General features: G+C 45.3%; 1 protein-coding gene across 1 annotated transcript; it reads right to left on the bottom strand.

Moving 5' to 3' along the window:
* Window positions 1–2: 2 nt before the first annotated feature.
* LOC144945053 (uncharacterized) lies at window positions 3–19,700 on the bottom strand. The gene is made up of 5 exons (XM_078873260.1): window positions 19,452–19,700; window positions 6,257–6,380; window positions 3,792–3,833; window positions 2,792–2,938; window positions 3–1,523 (listed from the first exon to the last, which is right to left on the bottom strand). The coding sequence occupies exons 2-5, from the start codon at window positions 6,366–6,368 to the stop codon at window positions 1,462–1,464; spliced, it is 363 nt and encodes a 120-aa protein (XP_078729386.1). The 5' UTR covers window positions 6,369–6,380; window positions 19,452–19,700; the 3' UTR covers window positions 3–1,461.
* Window positions 19,701–21,471: the final 1,771 nt, after the last annotated feature.

Genomic DNA, 21,471 nt, shown 5'->3' with positions numbered 1-21,471 from the left:
TATTTTATTTCAAAACAATAGTACAGCGAGTAAACACTTCTGCTCTAGTCTATGGCATGACCAGTCACATGCCTCAAACCGAGCTGATGGAGGAAAAAGAAGAACATACCCGTGCAGTATTGCTGTGAATCAAAGTACGAGCGTTTCCCTGTAGGGCAAACTAAAAACTAGACCTCGAATTTATTAAAGCTAGTAGCTACATCAGGGAGTTGTTGTATACACAGTATACACGCGGGTGCCCTTTCAACATAGTGGGGTTTTTTATTTTTCGGATGCCTTGGAGATTGGAAGTTATGAAGTTGAAGATGTATTACTGTACAATCGTTCATGTTCTACTTGTATTTATTAGCCGATGGTGATTATCATTGGATAGAGGTTCTTGACAAAGTCCTGAGACTGAGTTTTAGCTTCCCTGGATAAACATACTATTTCCATTAACTTTGACTTTAATGTAGCCTCAAGGCTTGAAGCAGATATTTCAAAGGCATAAATTGGCAGCACGTGGCATATACAAAACAAATAAGCCAGGTGCTCATAAAGGAAAAACACATTGGTAAAGAATCCTAAACAGCAGATGTAGCTCAGTCAATAAAAATGCACACACTAAAATAAGCCATTTTTAGTTCACCAGGTAAGGTCTACTGAGCTATGTAGCTCTTTTTCAGAAGCGACCTGGTCACAAATGATAGCTTAACGAAGTGGCTTCTTCTCATGTGGAAATTTATAGCAGCCAAATACTCTAAACGCCTGTTTCTAAATGTGGAATGAAAATCCGAAGGACCCGGAAAAAAATCCTCATGAACATGGGGAGAACATTCAAACTCCAAATGTATATGTGTCAGGGTTGGGATCGAACCCACGACCTCCTGTATACCAGGCAAGATTTTAACTATCTCCACACACACTGGGTGGTACAACGATTTTCTAATTTGAGTTGCGTCTCTCTAAATCATCAGATGCTAGTGAACATGGAACATTGGACCAATGTTGGTCCAATGTCGAAATTACCTAAAAAAATACCTTTCACCTAACAATTAGGCTCATAGGCACCCGGCGCTGCTTACCTAATGTCCAATTTGCATTTGCAAAAGGTACAGCAGATAAGCACATGGCTCTCATACCATACAACAGACGTGCTATTTGGGAGGGGTGGGTGCTGGGGCAGGGGGAGCTATCCAATCTCAACAGGCTTCCCACTATATTGAATAAAAGTGGTGAGTCAGGCTCGAGTGGGTTGAGACTGAATGTCGAGCGATTGTCACCATCACCTCATCCGTAAGGACAGGCTGCCCTCTAGTTTGTACGGAGAGACCTTTCAGTGAAACACACTGACCATGCCACCTTGCTCTGCACCGGCTGGAATGCGGCACGCATAACCCCCGTCACGGCCGTAAACACGCCGGTTTACACACACATGCAGTCGCCAGCCTCTGCGTGATGATGGCGCTTCCTTGAGAATCCTTAAGGGAGGTTGCGGAAGCCACGGCTGGAGGCAGTTGGTTTGGTGTCGCCTTGTGTCGCCACTGGTGTCCATCAGACATCCGACAAAAATCGAGGAAGAGATTAGTTCCGATAATAATTTCAACTTGCAATGAGCCGCACAGTATTCGCTCGCTCTCATACCGAGAGAACAACTCAGTGGCATGAGGAACCACAGAGAAGCAGGTAGGCAGCAACCATGAGATGAGCCGGTGCCAACAATTGCCCAATCTCTGCGGTCCACTATAGAAGAAGGTATTTTCGCCCAATTAATGAGTGTTTACACGTGGCAGGAAACCGTAGCACCCGGAGAAACCCATATGTGCGAGGGTGAAACACTCCATCCCATACAGATGGTACAGGTAGAGTCCAAATATTTGCTGTACTACCTTCTCCTGGCAAACCAGGGTATGACACCTCCTTGATGGCCACAGCGAAGGAGTTTCGCAGTATTTGCTCGGTCCATTAACCTTTTCCTCTACAGTTCTGGATTACAGGCATGCACCACTATCGTCTGGGTATGCAGGTCAGCGTAATAATTTTTTCATGGTAATGTGTAATTATCCTGTGATGAAACCAACCGAAATGCGCCCAATCTCGTCATATTTCGGAAGCTAAGCTGAGTTAAATCTCAATCTAGCTTGGTGGATGACCAATTATTGTTGGGTGACCAAATATTGACCACAGGCAAAGCTGTTCACAGCTATGCAGTAAATTACCTCCTCTCCTTCTCTCCAGGACTGCTACTGACAACTCTACCTACTCCTAATCAGGTAAGAATTCATCACTAAATGTACACGTGCAGTTTTCTTCTGAATTTACTGCCGAACGATGCAACCCCACGCCATGCTTGGGGATGCATCGGATTGCACCATGTTGATCAGTGCGGATTGGTGAAGGCAGGCAGCATAGATGTGGGAGCATAGAAAGTGCAATACAGCCATGGATTCTGCTGCAATGCCCTCTGCTGCCTACCATGTAGCCCCCCCACCCCATTCCACAGTATGACCAGCTACACCACATTTACTCAATAGTGGGGTCAAGTTGGAATACTTCCACCTCTTCCAAGATGTCTGGTCAGCATGGAAGAGTAGGTCAAAACAGCTTCGAGAGGGTCGCCCTAAAGTGAGCCCCTTCTAGTTAAGGCCCATCGCCTATGACTTATTCCATAAATGGGCCGAATTTTCTAAACCTATAATAACTATAAAAATGGAATCCCGTATTATAAGGACGATTTCGAAATGTTAACGGCAAGGCTGCCTGATTCGCGGAACCGCCCATGCGGTAGGTCGCGTGTGCTCGCGCAACTCACCTCGTGAGTAGGCGGTGTCGGTGAAGAGCGCGACACGTGAGCATGGGGCCACGTGGAGGCCCTGCCTCAGCTTGAGACACAGGAAGAAGAAGGTGAAGACTGCGAGCAGCAGGGATAGGCAGGCGATAAGGATCACCATGCTGTGACCTGCCGGCAAGTGTCATTGTTATCATCATTTATGGTTTGATACTGTACCTCACATGAGTACAAATTTAACTATTCACTCTTTCTATTTTACCAGGTAAGGCCCACTGAGCTATATAGCTCTTATTCAGAAGTCACCTAGCCACAAATGATAGCCCAATGAAGTGGCTTATCACGTGCAAATGTATAGCAGCAAAATACTCTAAATGTATGTTTATAAATGTGGAGGAAGAAACTGGAGGACCCAGAAAAAAATACATGCGTAATGAACTTACATTAACACATTCTGAAGCGCCGATGGGATTAAGAATCACAATTGAATAGAGCACTGCACATAGGTAGTAGCACGTGAACTTATGATGAGTAAAAAAGTTTCCAAGACAACCAATGACATTGTGTACAATGGAGTGTATAACCAACTACGCATAGACACAATACGCTGACATGCAGTGGCACACAATTACAGGCAGCTTCACTGATAACGGTGGCACTCAAGATACTTGTTTTATACTTGCCAGGAACCAAATTTACTACATTTTAAAACGATCCACAAATGACTCAATTGGAATTATACATGGCAATCATCGTCGTCGACTGGCAGACAGACTAATGCCCCAGAGATTCACCCTTGCAAATGAGACTATCCTGGTCTCTTAATTTCTCACCTGGTTAAATAAAATAAACTTAACTAAACACACTCATGCCTTCATAAAACACCACAACATTTAAACACAACATCTGTGAGAATGCATTGGCAATAGTGTCAACACAGAATTGCAGGCTAATTAAGAAGGAGATACTCGTTTTATGTGTGGTTGTCTTTAAATATTGGTAGTGTGTACACAAGCAGCCTCACCATCTGCATGGCTCTCTGTAGTAGGGACCAGGTGACTCGTAGCTGTAAGCCACAGAGAAGGAAGGTTTACACTCATATCAGATCCATGTTATGTTTCAAGTTCAAGTTTATTTTGTTTAAACAGTTGAGAACTCAAGAGAAGAGTATGAGTCTAAAAAGCTAACAAAAAAAACAGGACAAGAACAACTTCACACAAACAATTTCAATATTGCAAATATATTTCCCTGCAGTGCAAATCGGTGTGGGCAAATAACCTCTAATTTGAACACACCATAACTTACAAAACGAAGCTACGGAAACATTCAACATTAAACAGATATAGGGTGACCATAGTACTAATTTGTGCTCAGATGGAGGGGTCCGATGGTGGTACTAAGCATAAGCTAACTAAGTGAATGCTTTGGGCCCAAAGCTGCATGAGGAATCCTGAATTTATGGAAACAAATATTGGCAAACCAAATATTAGCTCGAATTCATATCCTAATAAACAAAAAAATGTAATTTATCTCTCTCGCGCCTATCCTGTCTGTATTTCCCATTTGTAATCCAACCCCACATTTGTCTTTTGTCTAGAACCCTCATTTCACTCCGTCTGTCTCATCTGTATATCAAATCTGTCATATATATCTTTTCCATCCTCTCACAAGGAGTTTATATCATTGTTTTATGCTTTGGAACCCTAATGGGAAAACACCAACGCAACCCAACGTTGAAACAATTTTCCCCCTTACAGTGCAATCACGATTCACAGTCTAATGCTGGACACTTAGGAGAGGATGAAAGGCACTTGCGGAAAAAAATAACTGGCTGAGAAGGGTGCTGGAAGTATCGAGACTACAAAAACCAAGCCAAGGGACCATAAAAGATAACACTCGGCCAGCAGCAGACTTTGATGCAACAGAGACATCGACACAAGATTTCTTTGGTTCGGACAGGTACATAGAATTGAGGCCAACAAATGACCACCATCAGTGACTTTGCACTGCTGTGTGGGAAGAGCAAGAGATAATGGTTATCCACATAAAGACGTGGATCAGACGGTGTCAAGGAGGACTTATAGTGTAAGCCAAATAAACGCACTGGATGTAACCGCTACTGGCCAAACATCGCAATGCTGAAAAATTACCTGCAAATTACTCAAATGGGATTACACACAGCAGCAACATCACCCAATACTACGAAAACCTGGTAGGCCCCTACTTAAAAAGGGCATTGAGACCCATTGGGGCGTTCCGGGGAGACATAAGCAGAGTAATATAATGAATAATACATAAGAGAGAGAAACAGTCATCTTGCTTACTTTGAAGTGTCTACTACCCACACTTACTTGACCCAATGTATGAATGTTTGCATGTTTTATGGCAATACATTTTGGACAAACTGGTTTTCTGGTCTTGCTAAGCTTAAGGGGAGATACTGTGATAATGTCACTTGTTTGGTGACATCACATCCCAATTAACGCATGTCTCAACTTTATTCCCACCGTGTTAAAAATAGCATCACTTGGCAGCTTTCCAATGTTTTACTGTGGGAAAACTAGTGCCTTGGTATAGAGATACATCCTAGTTTATGTCAGCAAGCTTGACGTACAACATACAAAAACAAGTGGCAATTGACGCTATTTAAAATATTTGTTCATAACTAGCTTTTCTCATTTGCTATGTGCCTTAGTCTTACATTTATCACTCAACTGACACTTCAAACTCGTGTGACACTCAGCCAACACTCATCAGACAACTCACCATTCACGTGACACTCACAACTTGTCAGAAATTCACCTGACACTCGCCTAGCACTCATCCACCACTTATCAAACACTCACTACCTGACACTCACCTCTTACTGCTCACACACAACTCACACCCAACAGACAATCACATCTCATATTGTAGCGGGGTGAATGTGGATATTCTTTCCTCTGTCCAGCATCCACCACTCACCTGACCCTTACCAAATTCACACCTCACACTCGCTTGACTCTCACTATTTACAAGAGACTCACCACTTCTTCTTGGTTCTTTCGGTAAAGTCACGTAGAAGGGAAGTAATAAAATAATAAAAATAAAACATAATAAAATAATTCTCACGACGTTTCGGCCACAACGCAAGCAGCCGTCCTCAGGTGGAAAACAGGTCCGTCAAGTAGACAGAGTCAAGTAGACAAAGTCTGAATGGCACGACTGTCTACTTGACGGACCTGTTCTCCACCTGAGGACGGCTGCTTGCATTGTGGCCGAAACGTCGTGAGAATGATTTTATTATGTTTTATTTTTATTATTTTATTATTTCCCTTCTACGTGACTTTACCGAAAGAACCAAGAAGATGAATCCCTGCAGTCACGAAAGCTTTAAATCGTAAGACTCACCACTTGCCTGACACTCACCGCTCACCTACGATGATGTGCTAATGAGCCCGGTTTGTCGTGGAGTACTACACGATTTGTTGACCGTTTGTGAGCACCCACCTGACTCCTGTAGGCTGATGGTTGTCAAGTTTTGAGCATCCACCAGGCAGGGTGGCCATCCTGTCGCCAGCAACCCAACCACAGCCACGACGAGCCACATCCCAGCAGCCATCCCGTGTACAACCTGCCATCGTGCATACGCAGATTTAATTAGGTTAAACCATGGATGTGAAATGTTGTGGAAAGGTAAAGTGTAGCCCTGAAATTGGCTCCTCATGCCACTGCGGGCAGACGGGTCTCCGCTAGACAGAGCTGTAGAGAGCCCCTCTAGAGGGTATTAGGCCTACTCTTCCACAATGGATACAATTTCTTGACATAGGTGGGAGTCTTCTTGGTTCTTTCGGTAAAGTCACGTAGAAGGGAAGTAATAAAACAATAAAAATAAAACATAATAAAATAATTCTCACGACGTTTCGGCCACAACGCAAGCAGCCGTCCTCAGGTGAGGACCTGAGGACGGCTGCTTGCTATTTTATTATGTTTTATTTTTATTGTTTTATTACTTCCCTTCTACGTGACTTTACCGAAAGAACCAAGAAGGTGAATCCCTGCAGTCACGAAAGCGTTAAATCGAAAAATAGGTGGGAGTACCCACACTGACCACGGCACACACGACCTGCCGATCACGAATACGTCCAGTCCGCGTGTAGTTTTAATTGTAGCTATCCATCTGTGTGGAGGTTTGAATGTGTCTCCTTGGATGTGTGGTGGGTTTTCTCTGGGTACTCTGGTTTCATCCCACATGAAGCCAACCTCTCATGAATGTAAATGGTCAAACGTCCTATTGCAGAAACTGTCTCCATCTGAAAAATACTTTTGTGACTTGGCAAGACTTGATTGGGTAAATAAAGCACAAATGCAGTCAAGGGAAAGTAGAGATTTGGAAGGAAGCCTGCATTTCAGAATCACAATATTAATTTACAGTGAAGGAATCCGATGAGTGATTAAGTTATTTTTTTACAGTGGTGAGGGTGGCACATTTCATGTGACCATCAAGCAGTGGTGATGCTGGCTCATTGGGGGCCCCAAAGAGAACTTATTTTTTGGGGCCACCTGGTTTAATCTATAAGATCGAAGATAAATGATTGAAGAGATATAGATTTAGTTAGAAAAATGTCAGTAAAATAGAGATGTAGTGAGATGATCGAAGCCAGATGCAGACAGGATTGAGATGAGAGAGAATAATTAGCTTTTTATACATATTATGGTCGTGATTTGAATTTGAGCTGATATTTTACACATCCCTATTTTTGAAAATGAAATTTGAGTACCTTGAACCCCTTGGGGCTCTAAACGTTTGTTGATTGGTTAGATCTAGACTTAAAGCTTTCGTGACTGCAGGAATTCATGTTCTTGGGTCTTTCGGTAAAGTCACGTCAATAGGTTCAAAGAAAATAACAAAAAAATAACAAAAACTACGACGTTTCGATCGCAACACAGGCGGTCGTCTTCAGGAAAAGGGGGGTTAACTTCCAAGGCAAACTGTTTATAAGGGTTTGAAATGGGCGTAGCTCTAATGTCAGCAGCCAATGACAATGCAAGTGGTGGGCAGCCAACCCGACGGTGGTTGGTTTTCACCAATCAAAGGGCTGCCAGGTGAAAATTAGCATGTTAAAGAGAGATTAGCATGTTAATGGGAGATCACAGAGCCGCAAACAAGGGGTCGGCGCACGAAGTGACTGTGCTAGTGAGAACCGAGTGAAAACGCAAGTTTCAAATGGGAACATCATAGCCAATTATAACTTAAACTGGTTGATAACGTCCTTCCAATGATTGCTCAGTTTATACCCATCTTCTCGGTTGAAATTGTGTCTGTGTCTATTTATATGTATGGCTTCCGGCAAAAACAACCCCCTACCTCCTCGTGGTGCCGGGCGGCAACGCTGTGGTGGGCAGTGCCGCCGGGGGAGGGCCAATATAGATTGGCCTTTCCCCTCATGGCGTTTGTAACCACCACAGCGGCCAAATGGGGCTCTGGATGGGTGCGAGGGGCTGGTAACCCCTCCACCTTCAATTAGTTATCACCAAACCACGTCTAAAATATCTAATGAATAAGCTTGTGCCGGAGGCCCCGGGGGAACAGGCGTCTATGACGTATCCTGGCCAAACCCCATTTGGCGGAGCCAGGAGATTGAATCCTTACCCTCGGGGCTCCTCCAGAAACAAAAAAAACCCTCTACGTGTGGCCACGTGGAATGTTCGAATGCTCACTGTGGAGGAGAGGCTGCCACTCCTCTGTCAGGAGCTGGACCGGTACCGCCTGGAGCTTTGCAATATTCAGGAGGTCCGGTGGACCGGCTCTGGCTCCTGCCACCATGAGAGGTGGACAGTCCTCTTCTCGGGGCAGGAGAATACCAATAAAGAGGGAGTGTCTCTTCTTCTGAACAAAAGAATGAAGGGGGCGTGGGAGCGTGGCGGTGAGGTGTGGGAAGCTGTAAGCCACAGGCTACTTTGGGCTCCCCTTCCCATCAACCAGAGGCGAGGAGTGGTGGTCATGGTTACTTATGCCCCCACCGAAGACGAAAATCCGTGGAGGGATGCAGGCAAGGCCGATGAGCCAGATGCCTTCTATGAACTGTCACAGGTGCTGGCTAAAGTGGCCCCTTGGGATAGAATCATCTTGTTGGGTGACTTCAATGCCCGAGTTGGTCATGATGCTGGCACCTGGTCTGGAGTGATTGGAAGGCATGGGCCAGATCAGCTCAATAACAATAGCAGGAGGCTGCTAGATTTTTGTGCAGCCCATGGCCCTGTAAACACCAACACGCTGTTCCGGCATCGGCGCATCCACACATCATGGATGCATGCCGGGTCCAAGCAAGAACATCTGCTGGACTACATAGTGACGGAACAGCGGATGCGGGCCCATGTCCTTGACACCAGGACCTACCGTGGAGCTGATCTGCCCACTGATCTTCAACTTGTCATCTGTAAGATGCACCTGCCATTCTTCCACTCCAGTGGTAGGTGTACACCCAGGACCCCATTCAAACCCTTAGTGGCATGATCTCAGCAAGCTGATGAAAGTTGCAAGCGAGAATTTCATCATCGCTTGTGGCTGGTGTTAGCTTCGTCCCCCACTCCTCCTGATGTCGAGGGGAAATGAGCGAGGCTTTGGACTGTGGCTCATGCAGCTGCAATGGCTGCTTTGGGTACACGGTCCAGACCTCCCCAGAGACCCTGGCTGACAGAGGAGGTGTTCAAGCTGGCTGAAAAAAAGCGACAGGCCCACTCTCATCGGCTACAGCATCCCACATCAGAGAATGAGGAGGCTTACCGCAGCCTTCGCTCAGAGGTTCTGAGAGCCGTGAGGCGCTGCAAGGATGGGTGGTGGTCGCGGGTTGCTGAGGAGATGGAGTCTGCCTCAATGGCCCGCGATCACAAATCGCTCTTTAATTCCATCAAAAAAGTAACCTGCAGCGCCACACCTATTACCATCATTAGGGGAAAGAATGGTGATCCAATCTCTGACCCCCAGGAACAGGTTTGCAGATTTGCTGACTATTTCTGTGAGGTCCTGGGGGAGGGGAAATCCCTCAGCTTGGAAAACAACGTGGGACAAAGTGGGGATGACCCTGCCAAGGCTGTGGTGCCTTTAAATATTGAAAGAAGTCACCCCCTGTGAGTGGCTGGCTGAGGTGCCATCTGTTGAGGAAGTACTGAAGGTGATCCAGAGCCTGAGACCAGGAAAGGCACCGGGCAGAGATGATCTCCCAAGCGACATGCTGAGGGAGGGTGGTGTTTGTGCACAGACTGCTCTACATGACATCATAACAACAGTCTGGACCACCGGACAGGTTCCGCAGGATTGGAAGGATGCCCTGGTGGTCCCCCTCTTTAAGAAGGGGGACCGCACAGACTGTAACAACTACAGATGCATCTCACTCCTCAGTGTGCCGGGAAAGATCCTGGCAAGGATTATTCAACATCGCCTTGCTAGGCACGCTGAGGAGAGGTTTGCGGAGCCCCAATGCGGTTTCAGGAAAGGGCGGTCCTGCACAGATGCCATATTTTGTGTCCGTCTGCTACAGCAGAGGTGTAGGGAATTCCAACAAGACCTACATCTCTGCTTTATTGACCTGGTCAAGGCCTATGATACCATCGGTAGGCCAGGGCTCTGGGATGTTCTTCGTGCTTTCGAAGACACTGACCCTCTGCTCACGATCATTAAGGACCTTCATGATGGTGAGCAGGCCCGGGTAAATCTACGTGGCCGGGTGTCGGAGCCATTCCCTGTACACCTTGGGGTGCGGCAGAGATGTCCTCTGGCTCCCACATTATTTAACTTCTATTTTGACCACGTAGTTCGTGAAGCCTTCAATAGCTGAACCGGAGGAATTTCCATCTGGTACAAATACAATGGGAGGCTGATCGAAGTCCAGGTGCAGTCAAAAGATGACTCCCTATTGCTCAACCACGTTATGTATGGCGATGATCTGGTAATTGCTGCTCACTCAGAGGAGGAGTTGGAGGCGCTGCTGCTGAACCTGGAGCTTGCCACTAAGAGGTGGGGACTTACCATCAGCCCCACCAAAATTAAGCACCTGCCTGGGAATTTTGTACCATCGGACACTCCACCCCCATAACTCCCAATTGGTGATGGGGTGGTTGTGGAAAGAGTGGAGTTTCCCATACCTGGGCAGTGTGTTCATGACCGGTTCTGGTTTAACAGCAGAGGTCTCACTCCGAATCAGTCAAGCGGCATTATCTTTTCATTGGTTGCGTAACGCTGTGTGGAAGCTACTTGGTCTGTCACTCTGCATGAAGCTTCAGGTCTTCTCGGCCATGGTTATTCCTTCCCTTCTCTATGCTTGCGAAACGTGGACCCCCCTAATGGAACATCTTCGCTGGTTAGAAACATTTAGGCTGGCCTGCCTACGATCCATCCTGGGTTTAACCAGGGTGGATTGTGTGAGGAGCTCACAAATCCTTGCAAGATTTGGACAAAGTCCCATCGGTGAGCTCCTCCGGCAGGCAAGGCTGCGTTGGCTGGGCCATGTAGCCCACATGCTAATCTCTCTTTAACATGCAAATTTTCACCTGGCAGCCCTTTGATTGGTGAAAACCAACCACAGACGGGTTGGCTGCCCACCACTACTTACATTATCATTGGCTACTGACATTTTGGCTATTCCGATTTTAAAACCTTATAAATAGTTTGCCTTTGAAGCTAACCCCCTTTTTCTGTGTTGCGATCGAAACGTTGTAGTTTTGTTATTTTTTGTTATTTTATTTGAACGTATCTTTGTGACTTTACCAAAAGACCCAATAAATTGATTGGTTAGCTTATAACTAGCACCAGCGCTGGCATGAAGTCTGAAGTAAGGCAAAAGAAATAGTTCCGAAATCAGCAATTCATTTAGAAACAAAATAAAAAACCGACCTGGCAAAGGCCGATTGACTTTTATCTTTGCAAAGTAGAAACATGTCCACACCTTTTCCACTCACCCATCTCAAAATTCAATTGGAAACTAAACATAGGCACTGCAATACATTACATAATATAATTACACATTGGCACTGCAGTACATTACATAATATAATTACACGTTGAAACGGTAGTTATTTCTAGATTTGAAGCTTTCGTGACTGCAATGATTCATATTCTCAGGTTTTTTCGGTAAAGTCACGTAGGTAAAAACATTAAAATTAATGAAAGTAAAATAAAACAAAACAAAAATAAAATTCACGACGTTTCGGAGGCAACACAAGTCTCCGTCATCAGGTGGGACCGTCACAGCCGAATTAGCTGCATCAAGTGAAGCAATGATTCAAGATGTAATCCCTTATAAGCAAGTTGAAGGGAGGTGGAGAGGGGGGGGAGAGCTTATCAGGCTGTGGTAGCCAATGAATGGAAACGTATCGTGAGGGAGGAGGAGCGGTGATCAAAGACTGCACGCAGTGCTCAACACAATGAATGGTGACGTGTCGGGACGGAGGGCGAGCGGCGATCAAAGACTGCACGCAGTGCTCAACACAATGAGTGGAGACGCGCCGGGACGGAGGGCGAGCGGTGATCAAAGACATCACGTAGTGCTCAACACAATGAATGGAAACGTGGCGAGCGGTGATCAAAGAACAATGAAGAGATTACTGTTAAACACTGTGGATGTTAACACTCGGTGAAGTAAATTAAAATAGTGCCTGTCAGATAAGATGGTCCAAAAAGTGTAATTAAGTCTTTTTTGCGTGGTTGATAACATCTTTCCAGTGATTACTGAGTTTGTACCCATCATCACGGTTGAAATTATGTCTGTGTTTGTATATTTGTATGGCTTCGTGTACAAACCTTTGATGGTAGCCCGGAGGTTTGCAGAGAACCTTGGTCTCGGAAAAGACAATTTCATGAGAGCCCGCCGAGTTGTAGCAATGATCGGCAACGGCCGAAGAATCAGTTCTGCCGTGTTTCAGATCTGACTTGTGCTCGCGGACACGATCAGCAACATGACGTTTTGTTTCTCCAATGTAGCAATCACCACAAATGCAACTCAATTTGTAGACTCCAGGATACTGTAAGTCAGGAACGACATCCTTCACAGATGGAATCAGATCACGGATTTTATGCACTGTACTGAATCGGACTTGGATCTTATGTTTGTTTAGAATTTTGGAGATCTTTTTGGTCACGCCTGCTATGTATGGTAACGTGATAGTTTTGGTCGGAGTTTCATGTGGTTGTTTCTCTCTCATGTGGTTGTTTCTCTCTCCCACCACACAGAAACAACCACATGAAACTCCGACCAAAACTATCACGTTACCATACATAGCAGGCGTGACCAAAAAGATCTCCAAAATTCTAAACAAACATAAGATCCAAGTCCGATTCAGTACAGTGCATAAAATCCGTGATCTGATTCCATCTGTGAAGGATGTCGTTCCTGACTTACAGTATCCTGGAGTCTACAAATTGAGTTGCATTTGTGGTGATTGCTACATTGGAGAAACAAAACGTCATGTTGCTGATCGTGTCCGCGAGCACAAGTCAGTTCTGAAACACGGCAGAACTGATTCTTCGGCCGTTGCCGATCATTGCTACAACTCGGCGGGCTCTCATGAAATTGTCTTTTCCGAGACCAAGGTTCTCTGCAAACCTCCGGGCTACCATCAAAGGTTTGTACACGAAGCCATACAAATATACAAACACAGACATAATTTCAACCGTGATGATGGGTACAAACTCAGTAATCACTGGAAAGATGTTATTAACCACGCAAAAAAGACTTAATTACACTTTTTGGACCATCTTATCTGACAGGCACTATTTTAATTTACTTCACCGAGTGTTAACATCCACAGTGTTTAACAGTAATCTCTTCATTGTTCTTTGATCACCGCTCGCCACGTTTCCATTCATTGTGTTGAGCACTACGTGATGTCTTTGATCACCGCTCGCCCTCCGTCCCGGCGCGTCTCCACTCATTGTGTTGAGCACTGCGTGCAGTCTTTGATCGCCGCTCGCCCTCCGTCCCGACACGTCTCCATTCATTGTGTTGAGCACTGCGTGCAGTCTTTGATCACCGCTCCTCCTCCCTCACGATACGTTTCCATTCATTGGCTACCACAGCCTGATAAGCTCCCCCCCCCTCTCCACCTCCCTTCAACTTGCTTATAAGGGATTACATCTTGAATCATTGCTTCACTTGATGCAGCTAATTCGGCTGTGACGGTCCCACCTGATGACGGAGACTTGTGTTGCCTCCGAAACGTCGTGAATTTTATTTTTGTTTTGTTTTATTTTACTTTCATTAATTTTAATGTTTTTACCTACGTGACTTTACCGAAAAAACCTGAGAATACGGTAGTTATTCATTTTTAAATATATTGACAGGAATGGTAATGTATCAATGTGTACAGTATACATGATATAAAAGACTAAACATTATTTTATTTTAAATCCAGGACGGCAATGGCTTTTGCCGCACTGCCCTCTGCTGCCCATGCATGGTGGTTACCCCTGATCAGTGCCTATCTTATTACAGACCAATTCAACACCTTATTGGTTACCCCGTGCCCTTATAAATGACGTTGATCCTACAAAGTCCCATCACAATTGAGAAACACAAACGAATAGACAAAACCTTTTTTGCCAATATTTAAACGTCTGTACGCCGTATGGACCTGACAACTCAATTTCCCTGCACAAGAATACGGGTAACCCCGTATGGGTTGGCACGGTATGTGCATTGTCCAGGCTCAAACCAGCTTAGCTTCCGAGATCTTACGAAAATTAGTACATTTTTACAAAAGTGATTTAGTCATAGGCAATGACCAACGTCACTTGAGACCCAAACAGCGTCGATATTCCTCGAAAGCCAATGGTATAACCACCAACCGCATTCGAACAACAAAACGCCGATGTGCACACCTCCTTCCTACATTTAAAATTCAAGAGAAGCCACATTCGTGTGATTGTGGCCGTGTAATTCAAACTTGTGGGCCGTTGAGGACGTAAACCACTGTTAGTTTATGCTCACTCAATGGAGGAATAGTAAAATGATACCAACTCTCTCCTTAAGCCCTCTTGTGGCGAGCACATCTTGACATTGGCATCGAGCTCTTGAACATTTTGCCATACGCAACGATTGAAGAGTCAATGCAAACGGGAAGCACAAAACGGTTGTAGAGCTCTAAGGTTAAAATGTGCAAATTTAAACTGTTATGCATGTGAAGAAATAGGCTTTGTTTCGCTGTGTAACAGGAGGGAAAGTAAAGTAAAACTCGTAATTAAATATCAGACCTGGTTTGAAATTCAGAACCAACACACCCGTCAATAGCAGTGGCTTTAAAAGAGAAACAAATTGCGACGTTTCGGGCAATTGCCCTTTCTCGTGACCCATCGGTTTGCGGTATAAAACTCGCGCTCTGATTGGCTGGACGGTATCACGTGGTCATCGTGAAAAGTCCAATTTCAAATTGACTGAACGTTTGTGTCGATTTTTTAAATATATTTGTTCTTCTTCTTAAAAACTGGAGTAATATATCATTATAAATGTGTTGTTTTCTTAACACAGTATCTTAATAATTATGTATTATCCCAGTTAATTAGTTGAAAAATAAAACAACTTGGTTATTTTGCTTTATAGGCCGAGCAAGGATCCTGCGCCTTGCCTTGATCCTCTGCCGCGCTCCGTGGGCCGGACTGCCCAGGCAAGAGTGGAGGGTGCGGATTGGGCCTCCCGACTTCACTAACAACTAAATTAATGAGGCTGTAATACAATTACTCAAGATTTGAAGCTTTCGTGACTGCAAGGATTCACAATCTTAGGTTTTTTTCGGTAAAGTCACGTAGGTAAAAAATAAATAATAAAATAATAGCCTAAATAATAGAAATCAAATAGTAAATAACAATATAAATAAAATAATAAATCACTGATTTATAATTTTATATCTATGATTTTTATTCTTTCTTTTTTTACCTACGTGACTTTACCGAAAAAACTTAAGATTATACAATTACTCAGTAACTTGAAACTACCCCATGACTAAAATCATCGGAAATGTTGCCTGATCTCGAAAGCTAAGCAGGTCTGAGCGAGGACAGTGTCTTGGTATGGGTTACCGCAATGTATAACACAGGTAACAATAGAGGTTACTTTGTCAACAGATGGCAGTGCGAAATAAAAAAAATAAACGATTGTTGTATTCTACGTCTATGCTTCGACATCTATGTTCCCCCACCTGCAACCCGCATTGACCGACCGGTGCGACGAAGTTTGATCAAATTTACCCGCACGACGTGAAGATGCCCCCATCCCAGGACTGTAGTGAATTGTCAAACGGAGTTTCACAGTAATGTATGAATACAACAAACCGTGTTGCAAAACTGACATTTGCTTCGTCCGACCCTGAGACGTTGTGCAACATTTGAAGAATTATGCCACGGAATATGGGTGCAGGTCAACAACAAAAAAAGCTAAGCCACTTAAGCTTACAGACACACACCGTAAGTCTTCTTGGTTCTTTTGGTAAAGTCACGTAGAAGGGAAATAATAAAATAATAAAAATAAAACATAATAATATAAAATGTATTTTCATGTAGAAGGGAAATAATAAAATAATAAAAATAAAACAAAATACTATTTATTTTCACGTAGAAGCGAAATAATAAAATAAAAAAATTAAACAAAATAAAATACAATTTGTTTTATTATTTTATTACTTATTATTTCCCTTCTACGTGACTTTACCGAAAGAACCAAGAAGATTAATCCCCGCAGTCACGAAAGCTTTAAATAGAAACACACCATAAGGTCAACAGTTGCTGATACAAAAGGGTGACAAAGTCACACTCGACCACGGTCAATACATCGCCGGCTGGCTCTCCAAAGTCGCTATTATCTGCGACGTTCTGTTTGTAAATGTTATCCACCTTTGCACGTGAGCTGATTCAGTCGCTCCCAGTACCGTGTCGTTTTAACCTTGACCATTGTCCCTTCTGACCACGGCGTGTCCTGCCCGCTTATCAATGCGAATGGTGTCAGGAGCCCGCGTTCTCCAATTTGTTTTTTTAAAGAGTGACACATTGCATTAGACAATACCACGTATAATTTTAACTGTCTGGAACAAGTTCCATTTCTATCAAAACTCACTCGTTTGTAAAGTGTTGTATCCATTCGCCTGAATGCATACCTGTCAACCCCTTATCAGTGCCCTATCTTATTACAGACCAATTCAGACCTTATTGGTCACCCTGTGCCCTTATAAATCTCAACGTTCATCCTACAAAAAGTCCCATCACAAGGGAGAAACACAAACATGTTTTTCTGGCCGTAATGAAACGGCTGTACGCCGTATATGGACCTAAAAACTAAATTTCCCTGTACAAGAATGCGGATAAACCATGTGGGTTGATAGGTATGGGAATTTATATTTTTGGTTCTTTCGGTAAAGTCACGTAGAAGGGAAATAATAAAATAATAAAAAGATAAAACAATAAAAAATTCTCACGACGTTTCGACTGCAACACAAGCAATCGTCATCAGGTGTGAAATCCACAGCAATAAAATTTCACACCTGATGATGATTGCTTTTGTTGCAGTCGAAACGTCGTGAGAATGTTTTATTTATTTCCCTTCTACGTGACTTTACCGAAAGAACCAATAATATGAATCCCTGTAGTCACGAAAGCTTTAAATCAAAAGGTATGGGAATGTCAGAATATAATTTTTCCGTGTCAAAAAACATTCTTTGGACCCTAATAAGCAACCATTTTTTAAATCTCTTTGTCGATCCACTGCTGGATGAAGGGCCTCTTCCATGCCGTCTCAATCCAACACCACAATGGCTCATATACGACTCGCCACTGATGTTAGCCGTGGCCTGTCATCAAACTCAGGTGGATTCACGGTGGATGCGCTCACCAACGCGCCACCGTTCCACCGTCAAAATACGAAAAACGCCAATTCTCGCACAGGCGATTCTATGGGTCTATCTCGGGTTCTTTATCGTCGATATTGATCGATTAATACATCGTGTGGGCCCTAATACGCAACCAACAATAATCGTGATGTCACACAACCCAGGTATAACTCGACAATGACACCTAGCGCCAACCCTAAACCCTAACTCAACAGCAATCATGAACTGAAAGTATCTGACACAGTACGGCGCTTGACACCAGCCATGGAGTCAACATTGGGGGGGACCAAATCTTCCAGGGTCTCTGGGGGTCCCAACCCAGAAAAATATCTAAATTTGAAAACAAATTTCCTGCCTAAAATATTAAAAAATTCTCTAACACATGGGATGGACTTTTTTTTTTACAATAATGTCTAATAGTGTATTGTATTACATTGCTCTGTTTTTACTTTTTTCTTACCATTTCTTGTATCATTGTATATAATGGCAGAGATTAGGGATGAATAAAGTACAACCATAACCAAAATCATATAAACAGAAATCTATGCATTGATTTTATGAAGACAAGTCCAGATATTGTGGCCAAGGTTTAGCAAATTGTTGTTTTTATTTACATAGCATAGCAATTATTTTCATAGCAATTTATTGGGGGGGACATTTTGAGCATATTTGAATATTGGAGGGGAGGGGATGTGTCCCCCCCAAAATATATTATAATTACGGCCTTGTGGTGAAGTATGGTCAAACAACCCGCCTGACCGACATAGCCCCCGGGAGACGCCTTCATCCAGCAGTGGCTTGGCGAAGGCGCTGATTGACATTGCCCGTCATTAAGCACCGTGTTGCTAATGACTGGGACAGGGGGGGTACATGTCAAACGTGAGCACGGTTGGCCACGTACGGCGCGAAAGAAGTTCAACGTAGAGGACAGACATACGGAGTAACAACAACAACAACAACGACGAGACGTATGGCCAGCACAGTACTTGGGACTCTTTTGCAAATCCACTGCTGGATGAAGGGCCCTGCCCCGAAGCTTTGTGTCGGCCATGTGAATCGTTTCACTGTTGTACGTCAACCACGCCGGTGCACACGAGGTAAGACGCCTTATGGGATTGCAGGCTGCCGTGAGGTTGTACTCCTGTGCTGGACGTTACAGGGCCACCAAACACCATGTAGGATTTAACACCACGCGGTTTTGTCTGTATGTGTACCGTACGTTGGACGACAGACAAGAAGTTCACCAAAAGAGATTTCGGGTTTTTCGTTCACTCTCGGAAGCTGCTAAGCGGCGTTTAGTCTGGATAGCGTTTGGATGGGCTACCACGGCGTGCCAAAACTAATGCTCACAGGCTCATTCGCATTGTCCACGTTGGTGGGCAGTAAAAAAAACACAACGGATTCATCAACAACCACAATGATGGCACTGCAACTGCGCTCCCAACATCTACATGGCTGTGTGCCTTCACGAACCCCGCGTTGGTCACTGTGGCGAAAACCGGTCAAACAACCCGAACAACAACCCCACGGACCCAGCACGCACAGGCGTGGGGTGGGGGGGTATCATCATCATCCAGAAGTAGATTGACAGCAGGGACGGCTGCCTGTTGTAGGGTGGTCCAGATGTATTGTGACCCCCCCCCCCCCCAATTAATTAACCCCTAACATTACTTTCCTTTGCAATATTCATTTCTGTTTTAAAAAACCTCGCTTTAATTTTTTTAAAGTTTAAGATGACTAAATGGGGTGGGCAGGGGGGGGTCACAAGACATTTAGGCCACCCTGCACAGGACTGTACGTGTAGGATCACACCGTACATGAAGTGCGAGATACTTACGAAGTTGCGGCGAAGACCATCAACGTTGGGTGGACGTTCCGAACGAAGAAAGAGCGAAACGAATGGCTTAGGGTGGGGGGACGGACTCAGCAGCAACCCTGGCAACGTAGCTTCTATATATTTTTTATTTTCCAAACCGGATTAGAGCAGCCCCTTTAAACTTTGTACCCTTGGGACAACAGGATGTGCGACTGTGATAATATTCAACTCTCACAAAGTGCTGGGCCCGCGGTACATTTCTTCCTTACACCCCCTGCCACACTGCAGTTACTTACTGGCAATGTTGTAGGACAATCGATACAACTCGACAAGAGTTTAACGTGTGCGCGTTGACGAGCGAGTTAAGGCGAAGTTGGGTCTCTTCTCACAGGCAAAGAACTCCGTGGCGGTCAGAGTTGGGGCCACACCTGGGCCACGTCACTCAAAACGCCGCGCGACCCACAGGTATTTACTCCTGGCCGACACGTGGGCGTGCAGGTAGTGGTGGTGGGAGGTGCTGGTGGAGGTGTGGGGGGTGGGTGGGTGTGGATGTGTGGGGGGTGGTGGTGGGAGGTTCTGGTGGTGGGTGGGTGTGGAGGTGGGTGTGGAGGGGTGGGAGGTGGTGGTGGGAGGTGCTGGTGGTGGAGGGAGGTGGTGGTGGGTGGTGGTGGGAGGTGTGGCTGGTGGGAGGTTCTGGTGATGGGTGTGGAGGTGTGAGGGGTGGTGGGTGTGGAGGTGTGGGAGTGGTGGTGGGAGGTGGTGGTGGTGGGTGGGTGTGGAGGTGTGGTGGTGGGAGGTGCTGGTGGTGGTTGTGGTGGGTGTGGAGGTGTGGGGGGTGGGTGTGAAGGTGTGGGGGGTGGTGGTGGGTGTGGAGGTGTGGGGGGTGGTGGGTGGAGGTGGTGGTGGGTGGGTGTGGGGGGGTGGTGGGTGGAGGTGGTGCTGGTGGTGGGTGGGTGTGAAGGTGTGGGGGTGGTGGTGGGTGTGAAGGTGTGGGTGGTGGTGGATGGAGGTGGGTGGAGGTGGGTGTGTGTGGAGGTGTGGGGGTGGTGGGTGGAGGTGGTGCTGGTGGTGGGTGGGTGTGGAGGTGTGGGGGGTGGTGGTGGGTGGGTGGGTGGAGGTGGGGGGAGTGGTGACGCAGCTGTTCGCGCTACGCTGCGCTACGAACCCGGCGACCCGAGTTCGATTTCCGCTCACGGCCAACAACACCGGTGACGATTATCTGAACCGGACCTGGGCGTCTTATAACTCGGCCTCAAATGAGCACCTGGTGCGTTGCGTATTTAAAAAAACCCATCGCCACTCGGGAGACAAAGGCGGCCGGGCGTGCCGGCCTTTATATGTACTCGCTAACAGCACTTGCCCCAACAGTCTGTTCAGGTTATACGGGGGATCTTTGTCTTTGGTGGGAGGTTGAGGGGTGACGCAGCGGTTAGCGAGCTGCTATATGAACCACGACACACCTGAAGACATACACCACCACCACCACACCCTGTCAAGTCATAGGGGGTTTGTTTGACCAATTATGTACAGGGGTTGGCAAACCTAAGGGGCATGCGGTTCTCACTAAGGACTGCTTCGTGACATTATATATATTAAAAATTTAAGGACAACCGTCTCGTACATTGTGGCTCTCGAAATATTGAGTTCCTTAGGTTGCCGAGCCCTGGACTAAATACCTCACCGTGCTGGTCAGTGTGAGTTGGTTAAAGGGGTACACTAGGATGTGTTAAGATAGACGTTTAAGTTGTAACATTCATGTTTTTGTTTTCTCTTTGCACACATTTGCGAAACGAAACTTGCAATGACATCTGAATATTCACAAAGACTGGAAGAATCCGATGAGCTATGAAGCTCTTCTTCTTGGATCTTTCGGTAAAGTCACGTAGAATTGACGGCTACTTGCGTTGTGGCCGAAACGTCGTGAGACTTATTTTATTATGTTTTATTTTTATTATTTTATTATTTCAATTCTACGTGACTTTACCGAAAGAACCAAGAAGATGAATCCCTGCAGTCACGAAAGCTTTAAATCGAAATTTAT

The sequence above is a fragment of the Lampetra fluviatilis genome, chromosome 36, assembly GCF_964198595.1.
Source record: "Lampetra fluviatilis chromosome 36, kcLamFluv1.1, whole genome shotgun sequence".
Taxonomy (NCBI): Eukaryota; Metazoa; Chordata; class Hyperoartia; order Petromyzontiformes; family Petromyzontidae; genus Lampetra; species Lampetra fluviatilis.
Note: the sequence above shows the minus strand (reverse complement) of the source record. Positions and strands in the feature narration are given on the sequence as shown.

Excerpts from the sequence above, each read along its gene's own strand:
- LOC144945053 (XM_078873260.1), bottom strand. The coding sequence starts at position 6,368 with ATGGCTGCTGGGATGTGGCTCGTCGTGGCTGTGGTTGGGTTGCTGGCG. Across the intron at positions 2,939-3,791 it reads TACAGAGAGCCATGCAGATG|GTCACAGCATGGTGATCCTT; the intron begins GTGAGGCTGCTT and ends ACTTGCCGGCAG. Across the intron at positions 1,524-2,791 it reads CGACACCGCCTACTCACGAG|TGGCGACACAAGGCGACACC; the intron begins GTGAGTTGCGCG and ends GATGGACACCAG.